Genomic DNA, 18,513 nt, shown 5'->3' with positions numbered 1-18,513 from the left:
AACTCAGGAAGACAATTACATGTGCCCTTTGTTACGTAATAAAGGACACGATGAATGGTAGATATGAGTGGCTGGATGAAGAGGCACATAGGGCAGGGGCTGGAGGCACCTTCTGTCCTGCTGGGGTTGGGGTTCGCCACCTTCCCAGGCTGCAGTCACCAACCTGGACGATCTCGGAGCCCCAGACTTTCCAGGGTGCTTATGGAGGCTTCATCAGGTGGGCATGACTGATCATTAACCCAGCTCTAGCCCTCTTCCCTCCCCGGGGAAGGGAGTGGGAAGCCCCAAGTTTCTAACCATGGCTTGGTCTTTCCAGTGACCAGTCCTCATCCAGGAGCCCACTAGAACAAATAGGCTCCCGTCTTCCAGGAAATCCCAAGGGAGTTAGGAGCTCTGTGTTAGGAACTCTGGACAGAGAGCGAGTCTCTTTATGGCACAGGAAGTTACAAAGATTGTAGGTGCTCTGGCCAAGAGCCCAGGATAGAGACCAAGAGGTATTTCTTACTGTGTGACAGCATCACACTCGCAATAGCCTGCTGGTAGAGAGCACTGCCAGAAGAGGGAGGCGAGGCTACAAACTTGAGGAACATATGCAAATCATTCAACTCAAATGGGTGGAACTCGGGCCAAGAGCCAAGGCTGTCTGCCTGCACGGCCATGGGGTACACCGCCTACCGGATTCTGGAGGTGTGGGGAGGAAGACGACCACAAACCCAACATGTGAGGGGTGGTCAGGAAGTGTTCTGTGGCCTAGCCAAGGCCACTGTGTGATTACTCAGAGTGAGCTGCACATTCCAGAGGCCTCCTGGGACATTTGTGTGAGACCCAGGGTCCCAGAGGAGGGGTGCCAGCCAGCTGCTCCTGGTTCCTGAGAAACCAGACATGGTGGATCCCAGGAGGCACAGGCCCAGTGTCCAGGAAGGCAGCCTTCTCCCTGGCCGGTCCTGCCCCGTTCTTCATGCAGCAGACGTCTCTGCCCATCTGCGGTCACCCTTGAATATCGCCTTGGCCAGCTCCGTCTTGGGTGCAGGTGACGAGCACTGGTGGTTTGGTGCCTCCAGCCCTTGAGTCACCACCTAGAGTGGACGTGGTTGATGTGGTTGACCCTGCCTTAGACGAATCACCTTGTCACCTTCCCTTACAGACACTTAAGGAGTGGGTGGCCGTGGAGAGCGACTCTGTGCAGCCCCTGCCCCGCCTCAGGCAAGAGCTCCTCAGAATGATGGCGCTGGCGGCCGACGAGCTCCGGCGCCTGGGGGCCAGCGTGGACTCCGTGGACTTGGGGGATCAGCAGGTGCTGGGTGGCTCCCTCCTCTCTACGAGCTGCCACTCTCACGGGCATTGGCCAGGCCTGCCCTTGGGTGTTGGAAGACTGCGATTCACTCCGATCTGATCCTCCTCAAAAATGTTCCCATAATCTCCATCCCCAATAAGGGTAAAAAATGACATCTGGTCCCAGATGAGTCGGTATCACTGATTTCTCATCATGTCAGGACTGGGGGGCGGGGCAGAGCAAGTGGACTGGGTGAGCAAAGGCCAGCTTATTTTGGGAAGGCCCCTCCCTGCACTCCTCACCCCCTTCACATGTGGCCCCGTTCTCCCAAACTGCCCTTTCCCTTACTTTCAGGTGCACTTTCTCAAAGGCTCCAGTCTTTGATCAGAGTCACTGCTTATGACTGTGTCCCAGGGGCAAATGGCGATCCTTAATGTAGGCGCCGGTGCTGCCTGCCTCAGCCCGGGTGTGTCTCCAAATGGTGTGTGTTTTCAAGGACCACGTCCACCTAATTTAAGCCATTTGAGTCTGAGTTCATATTGGAGAGCTTATTTGATTAAGTTTACTGTTTGCCCCTGTGCACCAAGGAAGCACTTTAATTTTAATTATCTTGTGTGTTTTAACTAAGTGCCCCATGGTACCCATTTTAGAGGCAGATAAAGTGAGGAGTAGAGAAACTTTGTGGGCTCTACAAAAAACCCAGGGATAGAAACAGGACTCCTAATGTCACATCTGGATTTTCTGGGCGAACTAAACATTATTATTTTTTTTAATGTGATCTGTATGTGTGTGTGTGTGTGTGTGTGTATGTGTTTCCAGCTGCCTAATGGTCAGACTCTCCCGATACCTCCCATCATCCTGGCCGAGCTGGGGAATGATCCGAAGAAACCCACTGTGTGCTTCTATGGCCACTTGGACGTACAGCCTGCTAGAAAGGAAGACGGGTGGCTCACAGATCCTTACACGCTGACGGAAGTGGATGGTAAGTGACGCATCGGTACTGGGTTCTTTGTGGCTTAGGAATCATAGATGTGATTCCTGTCCCCAGCTCCAGGCCTTCCCTGTTCTTGTTAAGAATGGACAAGATGCTACCAGTCTCATAGTCTGCTAGCTGTCCAATGAGGCTGGCTTTTTTCTCATTTGTGAAAGAAACTATGAGTTATGTACCCACGACGTGTGCCCCTGGGCAAATTAACTCCCAACATGGGAGTTCTTGGGAGGAAAAAGTTGTCCAGGTCACACATTTTCCTTTTTAAAATACTAAGTGTAATTATGTTCTTTAAAGAAAAGAAGAAAAAAGGTTAATGGAGATACACACATACCCTTTTCTCATTCTTCTACTAATTATAAAATCTTGAAATGAGAGACTATGTTCCATGACATTGTGCAACAAATCCTCAGGTCCTTTTCAGTGAACTTGGATGACATAGCTAATTCCTACTGAGGCCAAAGGGACCTGTATATTTCAAATTAGTTTATATTATCTGATGAGCTAATGACCATACTGTTTGTACATCAGGAATCAGACTTTGTGGCCTCGGAGCAAGATCTGTGCCTGGGAAAATGGAAAGCACTGTTGAAATGATTACCCATAAAGCTACCCTTGTTTTTAACTCACTCAACTTGCTTTTCTAAACACTCGTCCCTCATTTTTAAAGGAAAACTTTACGGACGAGGAGCAACAGACAACAAAGGGCCTGTTTTAGCGTGGATTAATGCCGTGAGCACCTTCAGATCCCTGGAGGAAGTAGGTGACCAGGTGTTTGGGAAGGGATGATGTCGACCATGGTGACGATGAGGACAATGGTGTTGATGACGACAATGATGTTGCTAATGAATGTGATGATGATGGTGGTGGCCACGATGATAATGAAGGTGATGACGATGACGAGGATGACTGCAATGAAGACAGTGACAACAGTGACGACTAGAACGATGACGATATCGGTATTGATATCGATGATGGTGACAATGAAGGGCATGGCAATGACAGTGATAACAACAACAATGAGGACGATGATGACCATGGTGACAATGACAATGAGTAGAATCACAAGTGATGACGATGATGGTTACGATGCCAGGGATGATGAGGACAATGATAACAATGATGACTGGGATGATGAGGTTGACAACAGTGACGATGACAATGACGATGATGATGATGACAAGGTGATGGCGATGACGATGATGACAACCACGAAGATGATGACAACTTCCTGCCTCCTCTGTCCCCTCCTCCTTCCCTTTCTCCCAAGGGAGAAAGCAATATTTATAAGAAACTTCCTGTATAAAGGCCAAAATCTACTTTGCTTTTAACTGTCCCCTCTGAAACCTACATAATCACAAACAAAACATAAGAAATGTTCACTGCCTTTGGATGAATCAGCTGATCTCTCTGAGCCTCACTGACCTAATCTGTGAAGTAGGAATCGTTATTTCTGCTTCAGGAATCTGGAGTGGAGTCGATGAGATCACACACAGAGGAACCTGGTGCCTGTGAGGGTGAGGTCCTTTATGGAGGGGGGTTTCTTCTTTTCTCGTGCCCCCCATTCTTCCACCCTCCCATCCTCTGTGTCGCTTACTGAGCACTTGAAGGCCCTCTCATCACTGGATCGTTTTACTAAAGTCAGACAACTATTAATACCCACATTGCATAGGTAAGGATTTGAGTGGCCAAGGGGTGAGATGGCTTGTCCTAGGGCCCTTGTGTGTCAGTGACAGAGCAGACACCAAAACCCAGGCCTGGCAGCTGGCCTGTCCCCCTCCCCCAACACATTGTGGTTTCTGGCTTGTATATTATTAATCATGTTTTGCCAGAAAATTCTTAAGCTATCCAACTACTTCTCAGCAATTGTTTTCTAGTTAAATGTTAATAAAGAGCTTTCAAATATTAATAATTCAGAACTTTAGTTTCACTTCTTAAGACACATAGAAATAAATCTATGCAAGGGATACATTTGAACAAATCATTATCCCAAAATGCCCTTAACCAACTGAATGACCGAAGGTCACTTACTTTCTAATACATAATCCTCCACTCGTCCTGCCTTTGTTAATCTTTGGTGAGTCAATCCCACTCACTAATTAGTATGTTTGTGCCATCATTTATCTGTATGGAATTACTTCTAAAGTTCTCCTGTGTGTGTTTTATGCTCCAGGAAAAGACTTTGACCTCTCTTCTTCATGTGGCTCTCAAAGATATGAAGTTATAAATTATAAAGATACAAAAAGATCAAAACCAAATGGGGGAAAGCACATTGTAAAAATTTTAAAGGAGCTATTCTGTGCCCTAATATTAACTAGAGAAAAACTCAAGTTCCATTTTGCTGCAAGATCAAAGCCTTTGAATAACTTAAAAGGCAGATTGAACTCAGAACTGAAAAATAACAGATACTTGAAATAAAAATTATCCTGAGGCTTAAACATTAGACAGTCTTTCAAAGGAAAGAGTTCTCATTTATCATGCTCAGAATTATGAGGATGGAAAAGAGCTTTGTAATCTAGTAACCTTTCTTGAAAGGTTCCTTTTGGGTAGAAGGAAGAAAGCGTGTCTCTGTGGGGGCCTAGCAGAGCTCCACAGCGAGGGTGTTGCTTCTCCTGCAGGAATTTCTTCCCTGAATCATCCTTTAGGGTTCATGCTGAACTCATCAGGGTCATGCTGGAGGCCATATACATTGGTCTTCCATTATATTCCCCTTCACTGTCTTGGTTACAACTCCTTTGTTGTGAACGGAGCTGATGGGAGTATGAACAACCCATACACTGAATGTATGTAGTAATTCATGAGTTTATGTCACATGCAAACAAATTCTGGATCTGAAAAGATGAATGGGCAAGTCTTGTGATTTTTTTGCCTGAATGGTTTATTCTGTTGTTTATTGGATTCAGGATGTCCCTGTGAATATCAAATTCGTCATTGAAGGGATGGAGGAAGCGGGCTCTGTGGGGCTGGAGGAGCTGGTCAGAAAGGAGAAGGACCAGTTCTTCTCCGGTGTCGACTGCATCGTCATTTCAGATAACCTGTGGCTCAGCCGGAGGAAGCCGGCTCTCACCTACGGCACGCGAGGGAACAGCTACTTCAGGGTAGAGGTATTTGCAGTGGTGTGGAGGGAGGAGTCTGTCCTGGGATCTTGGGGGGAAGAGAGAAAGCTCTTGGGAGAGCAGAGTTCTGAGCTGGAGGCATGGCCTGGGGGTCCCAGAAGTCTAGGGACTGGGGGATTCAGGAAGTCTCCCAACCGGAGTGGCCATGCTGTGTGCATTTTTCTGGAGGGAGAGGATACAGGGGTTTGTGAGTCTGACTGCCTGATCAGGGTCTGTCGTGACAGGTCCATGCAGGACCCCCATGTGCTTGTGTGGTCAGGGAAGAAGGAGGGGGCACTGTCATGGCTGGGCTGCATGGGAATCTGACTCCCATGGTGCACAGCCTCGTGCGGACACTTGACCTCACCACCTCAGTTTCTTTACCTGTAAAGTGGGTCCTGGGTGGTTGTGATCCCCAAGTACGATATCCAGTTCAGTTTCCTTTAGCTTTTCTATTCATCCTAACAGCAATTTAGAACCAGAAAGTCTTTCCATGGTGAACCATTCATTTTTTATGAGCCATGGACCGAGCTCCAGAATGGGAGGCAGGGAGAAAGTCACTAGTGGAGACACTAATAGAACTGCAAGAAAAGAATAAGGAGAAGATGGGGTGAGAGATAGATGGGCAGAATACGTAGACTTCAGCCGCCTGGAGAAGGGGCTGCTGGCCCCAGACAGAGCTGTGTGAGACGAACAACTGAGGACTGAAATCCGTTTCGGGGGTTCAGGAAAGAATGAGAAATGAAGACAAGGCAGGGGTAGATGCTCTAAGTCATGTGACTGGGAGGCGGCCACCTGAGTCCTGAGGGCTATCGTGTGGGGCTGTTCTCGGCCACATGGAAGCTATCCCCAGAGCAACCACAGAGGTGATCACCTGTCTTCTCTTTTACCTGTCTTCCAGGTGAAGTGCAGAGATCAAGATTTTCATTCAGGAACTTTTGGGGGTATCCTCAACGAACCAATGGCCGATTTGGTTGCTCTTCTTGGTAATGTCTTATTTCATTTTTTTTCAAAGATTTATTTATTTATTTGAGAGAGAGGGTAGGGTGGAGGCAGGGGGGAGGGAAAAGCAGACCCCCACTGAGTGTGGAGCCCAACGCAGGTCTCTCTCTCATGACCCTGAGATCATGACCTTAGCTGAAACGACAAGTTGGATGCTCAACTGACTGAGCCACCCAGGCACCCCTTCATTTCATCAAGGATAAGCATCAAGGATCTACTAGAATATGGTTCTGTTTGACTCAGGCAAGGGTGGAGTAGAAGAAAAACCATGTTCTTAGCTTCCCCCACTTTGGCTAAATGTTCCTTGGGCTTATTAAGTCCACATCACTGTTGTTCGTTGATGGAAGCTCTTCCTCAGCTCACCCCCCTTTCTTTTACTGGGTATTGTGACACATCTGGCCACACCCGGGGGCAGTAGCTGAGAGGGGTGTCCGGAGAAGCATCCAGAGATGATGCCAAAGACAGCGGCACCACCTGGCTCCTTGCGTCCAGTTCTGTGGCCTCCAGTGGCCCAGCGACCCCCGTCGGTTTGCTTGTTGCTGTCTGCTCATGCCCTCCCGTAGAGCGCCTGGAGTTCCGGGCGGAAGCTGTGTGCACGTGTGTGCTCTGCTGGGGGGCAAATGTGCCCTCTCTGACCGCCTTGATTCATCTTGTCGCCCTTGCTTGCATGTGGGCTGGATCCCGGTGGTGAAGGAAGCTTCATCCTCAGGAGCCTCACTTGGAGGAGCCCCTTTCTGCAATCCTGGCAAGAATGCTGCCCTTTTATGTTCACAATTTGGTATTCTTCAGACTCCACAATACTTGGATATGTCTCCTTGGCCTGCAGGTTTCCTTTATGCAAATATTACAGCATGCCCCTTTTGGGAAAACTGCCAAAATCATGTCCTCTATGAGGATTGATCAGCAAGTCTCTTTATTTGACACGGCTTTACCTCTGGCCACTCACTTGCATCCCCTTGGCCTTGGCAGTCTCAGATTGGGCACCATGAGCGCACCTGGGCCACCTGCTGGGTGGTCTTCAGGACCATCTCTATAATTGTTGAGCTTCTTGCCCCTTCATTCCCCGAAGAAAATAATGAAATCTCTATGTCTACCTCTCATGTGTTGTCTGGCTCCGGTGTCAACGCTCTACCGTCCACCTGTCCTTTTTCTCTATTTGCCTGTCACCTATCTATTCTTTATGGCCATCTAGTTCTCCTAAAATGTAAATCTTGACAATATTTCCCATGCTGGGAACAACAATCCATTTTCCTTTAAAGTGTTTAAAATGTTTCCAGAAGAATTCAGATAGCATGCAACTCAATATTTGGTAGTGAGGGGTGAAAGAATTAATTTTCTGTTTTACCAGAACTAATTTTTTCTTCCCTAGGATTGGCTTATCAGATTTTTTAAAAAGATATTATTTATTTATTTGACAGAGAGAAATCACAAGTAGGCAGAGAGGCAGGCAGAGAGAGAGAGGAGGAAACAGGCTCCCCGCTGAGCAGAGAGCCTGATGTGGGGCTCGATGTGGGGCTTGATGTGGGGCTTGATCCCAGGACCCTGAGATCATGACTTGAGTCGAAGGCAGAGGCTTAAACCACTGAGCCACCCAGGTGCCCCGACATCATCAGATCTTTACAGTGCATTTCAGTCTCTCCCAATCAAGATCATTGCACGACATTCTCTTAGACTATATGATTTCACCCAGGCATAGAATTCCATTCAGTCCTACAAATGGTATATGGCCCTGCAAGGAAAAATCAGATCAGGAACATGAACAGAATGAAAAGCATATGGTTTCACTTTCTTTAATTTTTGGAGACAAATCAAATAATCAGTCCATAATGAAGTGATTCGGGATTGGATCATCTGCATGGCTTTCATATGTGTTGTACAAAGACCGAAGGACTTAGGGTTGAACTTCAGACTGATAACAAGCACTTTTGCTTGCTGACCCCAATAGCGTCTTGGCTCCCATGCTTTCCTGTGGGGTCACTGCTGGTTAGGGACGATGACCCAGGAGAGCTGGTTCCATCAGGTCTTCCCCCTGTAGCAGACAGGTGCCCTGCACATTAGTGAGGAAACCCCCTGCTGCTGTGTGACCTTGTGCAAGTTCCCAATCTCTCTGCCTTCTGAGTTCCTCAGCTCTATGGCCCTGATAACTGTGATTTCTAATAGATTATAAAGCTTTATTGAGTGCTAGCTGTGTGAAAGTCACAGGAGTCCCCATGGGGGGGGGGACACAGGGAAACTGGCTCACCCCCATCTTCAAAGAGACTTAGACTGCGGTGTGTTTGGAGGGCGGGGGATGGCAGGGGGGAGATGCCCAGTTTGCACAGAGCCCTCAGCTCCAACACTTTCTTGTGGTGGATAATCCCATTCCCTGCTCTCTCCTAAAAGTCGCAAGGCAGGGAAGGTCACAGCAGGGGAGTCGGGGCAGGGCCCTCTTACTAGAGCCAACTACCCCATAGTATTAACATGTTAAAATCCAAGCGGACTCCTGGGGATCAAGGATTACATTTGCTTCCCAGTGCAGTTTTCAAAGGCTCAACCCTCTCTGCCTCCCATGTGTTTCCCGGCTGGGCTCCTGGCCGAGGAGGCTCTAGTGGCTGCAGAAATTACTTCAAATTCAGAGAATCAGGATTTCTAGGGGAAAAGGGGTGTGGTGGGGAGAAGAACTCTCTCAGCAACATCCTGTTTGCACGGGAACGCAGCCAGTGCCGTAGAACTGGGGCTAGAGTGGATCGCAGAAGCAGGGACTGGGGCTAGAGTAGATCGCAGAAGCAGGGACAGCCGTGTGGGGCGTTTTCCCACTGCCTGGCTCTGCCGGGGCACTGCCGGAGGACACCTTGTGCTGAGCTGAGCGGCGCCTAAACAGACCTCTGCTGGGGGGCGGAGGGGCAGGGAGCGGAGGACATGCTCCTCCTCGGCTCTCGGGATCTGTGTCTGCTGGGAAGACCATAGCTGGGAAGGCTGCCCCGCGTCCTGAGGAAACAGGATCCGTGATTCAAAACCATACCCAGGACGGGGCCGGGCCAGGGGTGCTAGAGAAGCGCCGTGAGCATGTAGAAAGGCCACGCTGCTCAAACCCCGCCCTAGTTTGATGCCCTCCACGCTGCCCATGACAGTATCTGGCAAGACCAGCTGGAAAAATCCGAAGAACGTCAGAGTTCAGTGTCGGGATACAGAGGCCAAACATCCTGGCCGCTAGAGCATCGCAGGTCTTAAGTGTGGCCGACTTGGCTGTTTCCAGCACTCCTTGATTCTCACCACCGAGGCTGTGCCAGGCGCGTGTCTCACACCATCTCTGGGGCCCAATGGTGATGCCGCCTTGGCTTTCCCCGTGTGTCCCCCCTTGCGGGCTCCCGGCCTGCTCTGCGCGCCTGCGGTTTGTGCCCCTTTGCAGCTGCTTGTTTGTGGTCCCACAGGGTCTCTTTGTCCTGCTTCTTTCCAGGCAGATTGTGAGCAGGGTCTGTTGCTTACTCTTTGCAGCTCTGTCCTTGCCTACGAGCATGTCAGTGGAAGTTTAGGGACATGAGCTAAGGGAAGACTTAGTGATTGTATTATTGGTGGTGCTTTTATGTTTGATTTTGACTTTGGTGTGGGTACAGAGGGTGGCCTGCAAGTCAACGACAGGCAGTCCCAATCACTGGCATCCAGCGTTTGTTTGACTTGAATTTTACTAACGGGCTGGTACCATTTTTTACTATGTTATACGCTTTTTGGGGCTAAATGCAGGGAATTCTGTAAGTCAGTGCTGCCAGAGGCTGCTCCACGCACAGTAGGCTGCAGACCTGACCCCAACGTGGCTGTAGAATTTTGGGTGAAGTGTGCGGGGACCGGGAGCAGGCACTAAGGAGGACATGGCTGAAAACCAAACAGCAAAGCCTTCCCTTCTTATTTCGCTGCCTTGACATCTCTGAGCTTGGGGTTTGCCTTCTAGGATCATCTCAAGTGCTGGGACACCCAATATGTCCCACACTACGGCCATCCCTGTGGGTGCTGGTAGGGTGTTTACCGTGGATTCTGTTGTGTCTACACAGAGAGCCAAATCACCTGCCATTGGGTTTAGGGAGGGTCACACTTGTCATTTAGCCTGTGTGCTGAGTGGTGACGCTGTTGCTGATGAAAGTGGGGTCTTCACACATCCTCTCGTCCCCGGCATTCATCTCATGCCTTGAACATAGCCGGCCTCCAGTCGCGAGGGGAATCCCACCGGAGCCTTCCAGCCTCTGCTTTGTAATTGTCGGCCTCGACAGGAAGATTTGAAAATACAGTGCTTCACAGTAGTTTGACATTGTCAAGTTATAGTCACATTAAGAATGTGGAGTGCATTTTTTTTCTGAAGTGTCTTTCCTTGAATGAAAGGCCCCAGGGGGCCTGAGGGTGAATTTAGATGCCCAGAATACATTTGTCACCATTTCTGATAGTCCGTTTGCTGCTTTGGTAAGCACGTTCTCGAGGTCGTGGGCAGTGTTTACTGAGCTTCCACCTCGACTTCCTCTGTGGATAGTCACTGATGGTCGCTTCCTCCATTCCTGTTAATCCCCAAGCTCTTCATAAAGAACAGACAAGTGCGTCTGCGTGTTCGCTCTGGAGATGTTTGTGGTTGAGGCAAGCCTTATAGGCTAGACCTCAAGGGTATTGTGCTTTGATTAAAGGTGAGTGTTTATTATATAATGGTGTGTGCAGGGGGAGAGAAGCCAAGAAGCAAAGAGGATTGTCAGTTCCTCAGGAATGTTTGTATAGACACATATATACGCATTGAAGTTTTTATAATGAACATACAGTACTTTTTAACTCAGGATCAACTGAAAGTTCGAAAGGAACCTTATTTATAACACAGGAGGTGTCATTGAAACTTCTGTAAGGCAGGCAAGTCCCAGCCGATTCCCGTGTGTTTCCATCTCTCCATTGACGAGGTGGACACTGGAACGAGTCTGACTCAACCTGAGTCTGCCTGGAGACCAGCTCCTTCCTCCAGCCACCCCCTCGGAGGTGGGGATGGTGCCAGTAGCTCTGCCAGGGGACCAGGGCCTGTCACAAGGCCCACTGCAGCCCCAGGAGAGTCACCCATGGTCCTGCTCAGGACCCAGAACATCAGCGCCCCCGTAACTTCTTCCTGGCTTTGCTTCCCTTGTGTACCTTTGCAGGTAGTCTTGTAGACTCATCTGGTCACATTCTGATCCCCGGAATCTATGACCAGGTGGCGCCTCTTACGGAAGAGGAGAGAAAAATGTACAAAGCCATCCATCTGGACCTAGAAGAATACCGTAGAAGTAGCCGGGTTAAGAGATTTCTATTTGACACCAAGGTATGGTCACAACTGGCGGCTACTTTGAAGACCTGCCAGTAATAAAGCCCGTCTTTCCCATTCCACATTTACCATGGGCTGCGAATCTGCGCATCTCAGAACTGAGTGTGGGTGGTCATTTGGAGGAAGAATTTCACTTTCGTGGCCACTTACCTCCCTCAGTCTAGAGCAGCCAGAACTTACTCTGGGGTCCGACTGGCACTGGCCTCAGGCGGCCATCACTCAGTTCCAAGTGATTTTCCAAGTCAGTTTCTTGGACTTGATCCCATGCCAGCCTTTGGCTGCCCGTGCTTCCTACCTGCTCAAAGATGAAAACGCTCTGAGATTTTTCTAGCTCCGAGCCCTCTAAGTGTTCATTTCAGCAGACAGAATTAAGAGCCTTTGGGGCTCATCTGTACATTGCTATATGGCTGCCTTGGGGTAGTAAAAAAAACAGAGCCCAAAGCATTCATTTCTGGAAAATTTGCATGTTTTCTTTCCCCTTCTTCTTTTTAAATCCTGTGCCTGCTACGGTATGTGGTGGCTAATGCTCATTCTGGGGGGTGCCAGGAGGGGGAAAATCATGTCCAACAGAAATGATAGATCTCTTCCCTGCGACCAGCTCTGCCTCGGCCATAGCAGGCAAGAAAAGTAGCTCAAACATATGCTGAGTTCTTTGAAGCCTTCTGGAAAAGAGAATGCCTTTTCTGTGCAACTGATCATCACGGTGATTGGGGATAGAAGTTTCTAATCAAGTCCCAAATTCTGAAAGCCCCTTTGCCATCTATTAACTTCAGAGTTGAGGCGATGAGGGGCCTGCGTCCATGGAGCAGCCCGGTCAGGTGGGGGCGGCAGAGGGACTCGGGGCCCGAGGGGAAGGACTTGTGCTACAGTCCAGGCACGGCTACAGAAGGTGATAATTAACTTGTCATGAGCGGTGTCAGAGATGTACCGAGACGGGTGATACAGGCGGCACAGGTCAACAGAGTTTTAACGGAACCTTCTCTTATGTAGGAAAATAATCTTGTTTTCCCCCAGGAGGAGATTCTAATGCACCTCTGGAGGTACCCATCTCTTTCAATCCATGGGATTGAGGGTGCTTTTGATGAGCCTGGAGCTAAAACAGTCATCCCTGGCCAAGTTATAGGGAAATTTTCAATCCGTCTGGTCCCTCACATGGATACGTCTGCGGTGGAAAAACAGGTACCAGATGTGCGTGGTTCTCCTGCAGCCGCACTCCGGAGTCCGTGAGCTGTTCAGCTGTTAGCGCTGAAGTTCCATTTTTTCCCCGATAGAAAAGGGACTGGAACAAATGTCAAGAAACCAATATAATTTTCGTTCGGTAAAAATCTCTGTCTGTAATTATATGCAATTACAGTAGTCAGATAAATAATCGTTTGCGGTTGGAGTGATGGGAAGTGTCTCTGCATTGAATAGTTGACATCAGGGCAAGATTGGCTGACGCGCAGATGGGGAAGCCCGCTGCCCGTGGCCTGATGGGGCTGCAGACACTCAGACCTGTAGCTGGTTTGCCCTGGTGTCTGGAGTCCACAGTCTGAAGGCAGCCGTTTTAATGAAAATGTTATCTGGAAGGAGTTTTCTGTCTAAATTCTCAAACTATCATCAGTTTACCTCAAGTTCAACAGAAAGTACACTCTGAATAATGAGCTCCGCGAATACGTCACCCACATCTCTATATCCCGGTGACCTCTTTTACTGTCTTTGTAGCGTTAATTACATCCTAAAACAACCTCCTTCCCTGTGTCCATCCCTGTTTCCTGCCCTTCCCCCCTCCTGTTTTGGATGTGGTGTTTCTCTTTCTTACAACGTATGGATTTCGCCAGGGACCCCCCTGCCACCCTGGTTTTGCTCACAGCTGTGTTCCTGGCACCTAGTACCGTTCCTATCAACGTGACGGGCATTCAACAAATGCGTGTTGAAGGGATGAATGGGAGGGATATTTCAGAGTAGGGAGTTCTTCTTGGGAGGATTTCCACAGTGGCCACTGGAATGGAGCCCAGGGCACAGAGAAGGAGGCTGACAAAAGGCTCCTTTATAGCTTGGTTTGGAATCACCCCCCCGCCTTTCAAGAATTAACAAATGCCTAATATTCCCCAAATTGTCATTAAGGTACTGACGAGTCTGAGAAGAGGGATGTTCAAATGGAGAATTTGCATTGTGCTTCATAACTGCCAAACATGAGCAGTCTGTCACTGTGGTCAGGATGGGGAGGGCGCAGGGCTGAGAACTGGAGGATATTAGGGGATTGGAGATAGAAAGGGAGGGAGACCCGTTTCTCTCACTGCTAAAGCTTTCAGTCCCGGGGCCCTGCTCGCTTACTCAGCCCTCCGCGAGAATGAGGGTAAAATCACGACCCTCAAATTTGTTGGGCTGGGATTTCAGTTTCTTGATCAAAGACCGCTGTTTATTCACTGCAGGGAGAATAACTTGAAATTTTCTCATATAACTGAAAATGTTCCTTTTTAGGTGAAACAGCATCTTGAAAATATATTCTCCAAAAGAAACAGTTCCAACCAGATGGCTGTTTCTATGACGCTAGGACTGCAGCCGTGGATCGCAAATATTAAAGATAATCAGTATCTTGCAGCAAAAAGAGCCATCAGAACAGGTTAGACGTGCGGTACCTCGAGTTGACAGTTTTCAGTGGGACCAGGGTGTGGTGCCTGGTGGGGCTGTGGACGAAGCAGGCTCATTCAGAATTTCCGTTCGGCCCTCCTTTTCAGACAGGCTCCGTAGAGTGTCAGCAACTCCATCCAGGGTTCTTCCTACGCACTGCCCCCGACCCCTCCCCACAGCCTGCCCCAGTTTACTAAGTAAGCCTGGAAGAGATTTAAGAATTTACTGAATGAAGGGCAACCAGGTGGAAGTGGCAAAGCTGGGTTCACATCTGGAAGCCTGAATTTGGGACAAAATGACGGACTTGTGAGTGTCTGATACTTATGGAAATGATGGCCAACGTATAAAAATGTCCTTTAAAAGGCATAGCTGCGTTTGCATGGAAGAATAGGAAATCTGGGGTTAAAAATGAAGGAGCTAGGCGCGCCTGGGTGGTTCAGTCAGTTGAGCATCTGACTCTCGGTTTCAGCTCAGGTCGTAATCTCAGGGTTGTGGGATCAAGCCCCACGTCGGGCTCTGGGCTGGGTTCACTGCAGAGTCACTTAAGATTCTTTCTCCGTGGGGCCCAGTTCTGATACGAACAGCCCCATGGCAGGCCACCTGGGATTTCCACAGAGAGGCTTCTTGCGGATGCTCATTTTATAAAATTATCAAACACAGGGACTCAATTCGGGCCTATCTGACTCTAGAACAAGTAGTCTTTTCAGGGCCGCTCTGCTTCCCTGGAAGTAGGGAAGGGAGCAGAGCCTTATTTGGAATTTCTCAGATGGTGCCTGTTTTGACTGCCTATGCTTGCATGTCCTGGGCAGGATCATGTGGTTGGTGAGCACAGGACGCACATCTGGGCCCTGGCTGCTGGGCGGGGTGAAGGAAAATCCAGTCTCTTTGGCTTCTGCAGCAGGACGGGGACACTGCCAATGCCTGCAACATAGTGGGCCCTCCGAAAGGCAGTGGGACTTTCAGGGTGTCCCCAAAAGCCAGGTGGGGAAACCCTGCACGTGGTTCTAGGGACTACTGGCACTATATTGCAGCTGAGGCCTTAGGCACATCCCTAACAGAGCAGAGCTGGAATTGGAGGTCCAGACCACCTGGGAGCACTAACACTTTATCAGGGTTATCTGTACAAAGGACAGAGACATTAAAAATTAGAGGACAGGCCTAAGACTTAGAGCCCCACTTTTCTACATAATCATTCCTACTGCTCCCAGCTGTAGCAGTATTTTACCAGTGAAGTTTGGAAGTTAAGAAAAGAGGAAGAAAAGATACTAGGAAGGTGAATGTAATCCCAGCTGAAGAGGGAGGTGTGATTGAAATGTCAAGTCAACAGTGAAGACCAGAAATACTCTTGCAGGAAAGGTACCTTTTGGTTTATCGTGTGCAAAACCAGTTCTTCCAACAAAGTACGTCGTCTTTACTCACACTCACACTGTACTCTGCGGATACAGAAGACAGGGCATCATGGCATGCTACCTTGTGTGACTTCATTTCGTTTTGTGTCTCCACTCCCATCACTGACAACTCATCTTCCGGCCTGGACGGTTTGAAGTCATTACTCCTTAGGCCCTCGGGCGTCTATTAACACTGTTTCATGGGCTACCTTGACAGTGGAGCACAAACACCGCAACACTCAGGTGGTAATTGAATAAAGCTGTTTATTTGTCTACTGGTTACAAAACCAAAGAAGTCCCACTTTCCAAATAATTTAATTCACTAAGCAACCATAAAAGTAGGTACATTGTATTCTAATGCTCTTGCCAGAAATGCAAGATCTCTTCCAATCATGAGAAAGTATCAAACAAACCCAAATGAAGGGACACTACAGAACAATTGATCAGTACTCTTCAAGTGGGTCAAGGTCATGGAAGACAAGGAGAGATTAAAAACTGTCATAGACCAGAGGAGAGTAAGAAGCAGTGACAAAATGCAATGTGGGATTCTGGATTGGATCCTGGAATGGATAAAGGGAAGGATTGGTGAAATTAAATAAGGTCTGAATGGAGTTAATAATATTATTCCAATGTTAACTTCCTGTTCTGTATAATTGTACGATTGTTACGTGAGATATTAACATCACGGAGAGTAAAGTAAGGAACATATGGGAATTCTTTCTGTGTTACTTTTGCAACTTTTCTGTAAAATCTGCACTCCAAAATAAAAGTTTTATTTAAAAGAATTTTAAATGGTAAAGAATGCATCCATGGCTTTCTTCTTGACTCTATTGACTATTTTAGAAGAAAAAACTGCATGGTATCAAGAAGCTTACTTACCCCAGGCAGCAAATTTAATGGTTAAATAAACAAAAAAAAGGGGAAAGATAAAACAAACACTACATTTGAGAAGATGACTAGGGTAGTCTTGTCATTATTTCATTCAAATGCCTTCTGTCCCTGTGCTTCAGTGTTTGGAACAGAGCCAGACATGATTCGGGACGGGTCAACCATACCAATTGCCAGAATATTCCAGGACACCGTCCAGAAGAGTGTGATGATGCTCCCGCTGGGCGCTGTTGATGATGGGGAGCACGCTCAGAATGAGAAAATCAACAGGTCAGTGGATTCCTGTGGGGGCGGGGGGCTGTCATTCACTGCACAAACCCCGGGTCTCCACATCATCACCTCCCCATGTGCTCCGTACTGGAGATTGAATTCACATCACCAAATCTTCCTATTTACATCGTAGACTGCCTTCCCCCATCACCTGAATGGAAATAACAGCGTTTCTCTTGATTTCTTCTTTGCTAGGTGGAACTACATAGAGGGATCCAAATTATTTGCTGCCTTTTTCCTAGAGCTGGCTAAGCTGCATTGATAATGAGGGCAACCTTCCGGCTTAGATCTGACCTACTGACAGATGCGCTCTCCCACACACCTGGCGAGGAACAGAATCTAAATATCCAGAGAACTTCAGGTCCAGGAAATAATGTTTCCTTCCCATTTAAAATGTCTTAGGACATTTGGACCAGTCCTAAAATATTTGAAAGGCACAGCCATTGAAAATGGCATACTGTCCCCACGGGACACTTTTCCAAAGTCACCACTACCTGCAACATCTCCCCAAGTCCGGCTGCAGAAGCCCCGGGATTGGACTCACTCTTTCTCTGGAGCACAAGGACAATTCTTTCATTAGACCCTCCCTGGCAGTTTGATGGGTCTGATCCCCGCGGTGGGTTTTTAGCTTCCAAGGTGCTCATAATACATCATCATTCCGCACAGTGTGTAGATTATCCTTGCTCTTACCACACGTTCCTTTTATTAGTAAAACTCTTGGTCCCACCACTGGCTACCAGGATTTCCCTGTGGGTTCGTTTGTAGAGGAATAACTAAAGCATGATGCCATATTAACCTCTTGCTTTCCCTTCATTTATTTTGCCTGCTTCTTGGAAGTTCTGAAACAGAAACAAGCAATAGTCATATCCTTAGGCCATTTGGGATTCCCTGTGTGAAAATCAGTACTTTTTCTATTCCAAGGCTCTTTACCTTTCTTGGATTGATGCCAACTGACCACCCCTCCTGCACCCTTTTCTTTCTTGCTACCCCATCACTGAAACCCCCCCACCCCTGCCAACATCTGTGCACATATAAAGTCACCACCGCAGAATCAATTCTGATAGAATTTCTCTCACCTTGTTGGAATTTTACTTAGTGACTACATCTAAATTGCTTAAAGCTTTTAATAGCATCAAATTTAGATAGAGAACAAATCTAATCAGCCCCAACACCAGTAACAGGTTCTAAATTTAAAGCCATCAGCGAATGCTGCATTCAGTAATCATTTTAGTTAACCATCTTGTTGGGCTCGATTGCATTTGATGGTGTAAACAAACAAACAGAATGTAATTTTTCTACAGTCGAGTGTATGTAAACAAATCAATTCAATCTTTATAAAGTCATTATTTAAATCACATTAATGGAGAACTTAAGAATTTATTAAAAATGTTTCTCTTATGATTACAAATAAAATCAAAGCCTAACGCATTTAATCTCTTTGTGGATTCTTGGAATGTCAGCTTTAACATTTGCAAGACCACATCCAAAAGGGCTGCACTATAGGGCCTGTGATTCAGCTTACCCTGAGTCTTGTCTCAGAAATGAGACTCAAGGGGAGCCCGGGTCGCTCAGTCAGTTAAGCAGTTGCCATCAGCTCAGGTCATGATCCTGGAGTTCTAGGACCGAGCCCCGCATCGGGCTCCCTGCTCAGTGGGGAGCCTGCTTCCTCCGCTCCTCACCCTGCTCTCATCCTCTCT

At 47.9% G+C, this 18,513-nt stretch overlaps 1 protein-coding gene across 4 annotated transcripts in view; it reads left to right on the top strand.

Annotated features, from left to right (window-relative positions):
* Positions 1–18,244, top strand: part of CNDP1 (carnosine dipeptidase 1) — a 32,569-nt gene extending 14,325 nt beyond the window's left edge. For 3 of the 4 annotated variants that reach the window (XM_059138764.1, XM_059138765.1, XM_059138766.1), the window contains exons 3-12: positions 1,145–1,294; positions 2,093–2,255; positions 2,932–3,020; positions 5,165–5,365; positions 6,258–6,342; positions 11,494–11,654; positions 12,672–12,836; positions 14,121–14,262; positions 16,669–16,816; positions 17,012–18,244. In XM_059138764.1, the coding sequence (XP_058994747.1) occupies positions 1,145–1,294; positions 2,093–2,255; positions 2,932–3,020; positions 5,165–5,365; positions 6,258–6,342; positions 11,494–11,654; positions 12,672–12,836; positions 14,121–14,262; positions 16,669–16,816; positions 17,012–17,078 (1,371 nt within the window). In that variant the 3' untranslated portion in view covers positions 17,079–18,244. Of the gene's footprint in view, positions 1–84; positions 218–1,144; positions 1,295–2,092; positions 2,256–2,931; positions 3,021–5,164; positions 5,366–6,257; positions 6,343–11,493; positions 11,655–12,671; positions 12,837–14,120; positions 14,263–16,668; positions 16,817–17,011 lie in introns of those variants that run through there. The other variant, XM_059138767.1, reaches the window with a different exon arrangement.
* Positions 18,245–18,513: the final 269 nt, after the last annotated feature.

This window comes from Mustela lutreola, chromosome 11 (assembly GCF_030435805.1).
Source record: "Mustela lutreola isolate mMusLut2 chromosome 11, mMusLut2.pri, whole genome shotgun sequence".
NCBI classification, from domain to species: domain Eukaryota; kingdom Metazoa; phylum Chordata; class Mammalia; order Carnivora; family Mustelidae; genus Mustela; species Mustela lutreola.
The sequence above is the reverse complement of the archived record's forward strand: the minus strand, read 5'-3'. Positions and strand labels throughout refer to the sequence as shown.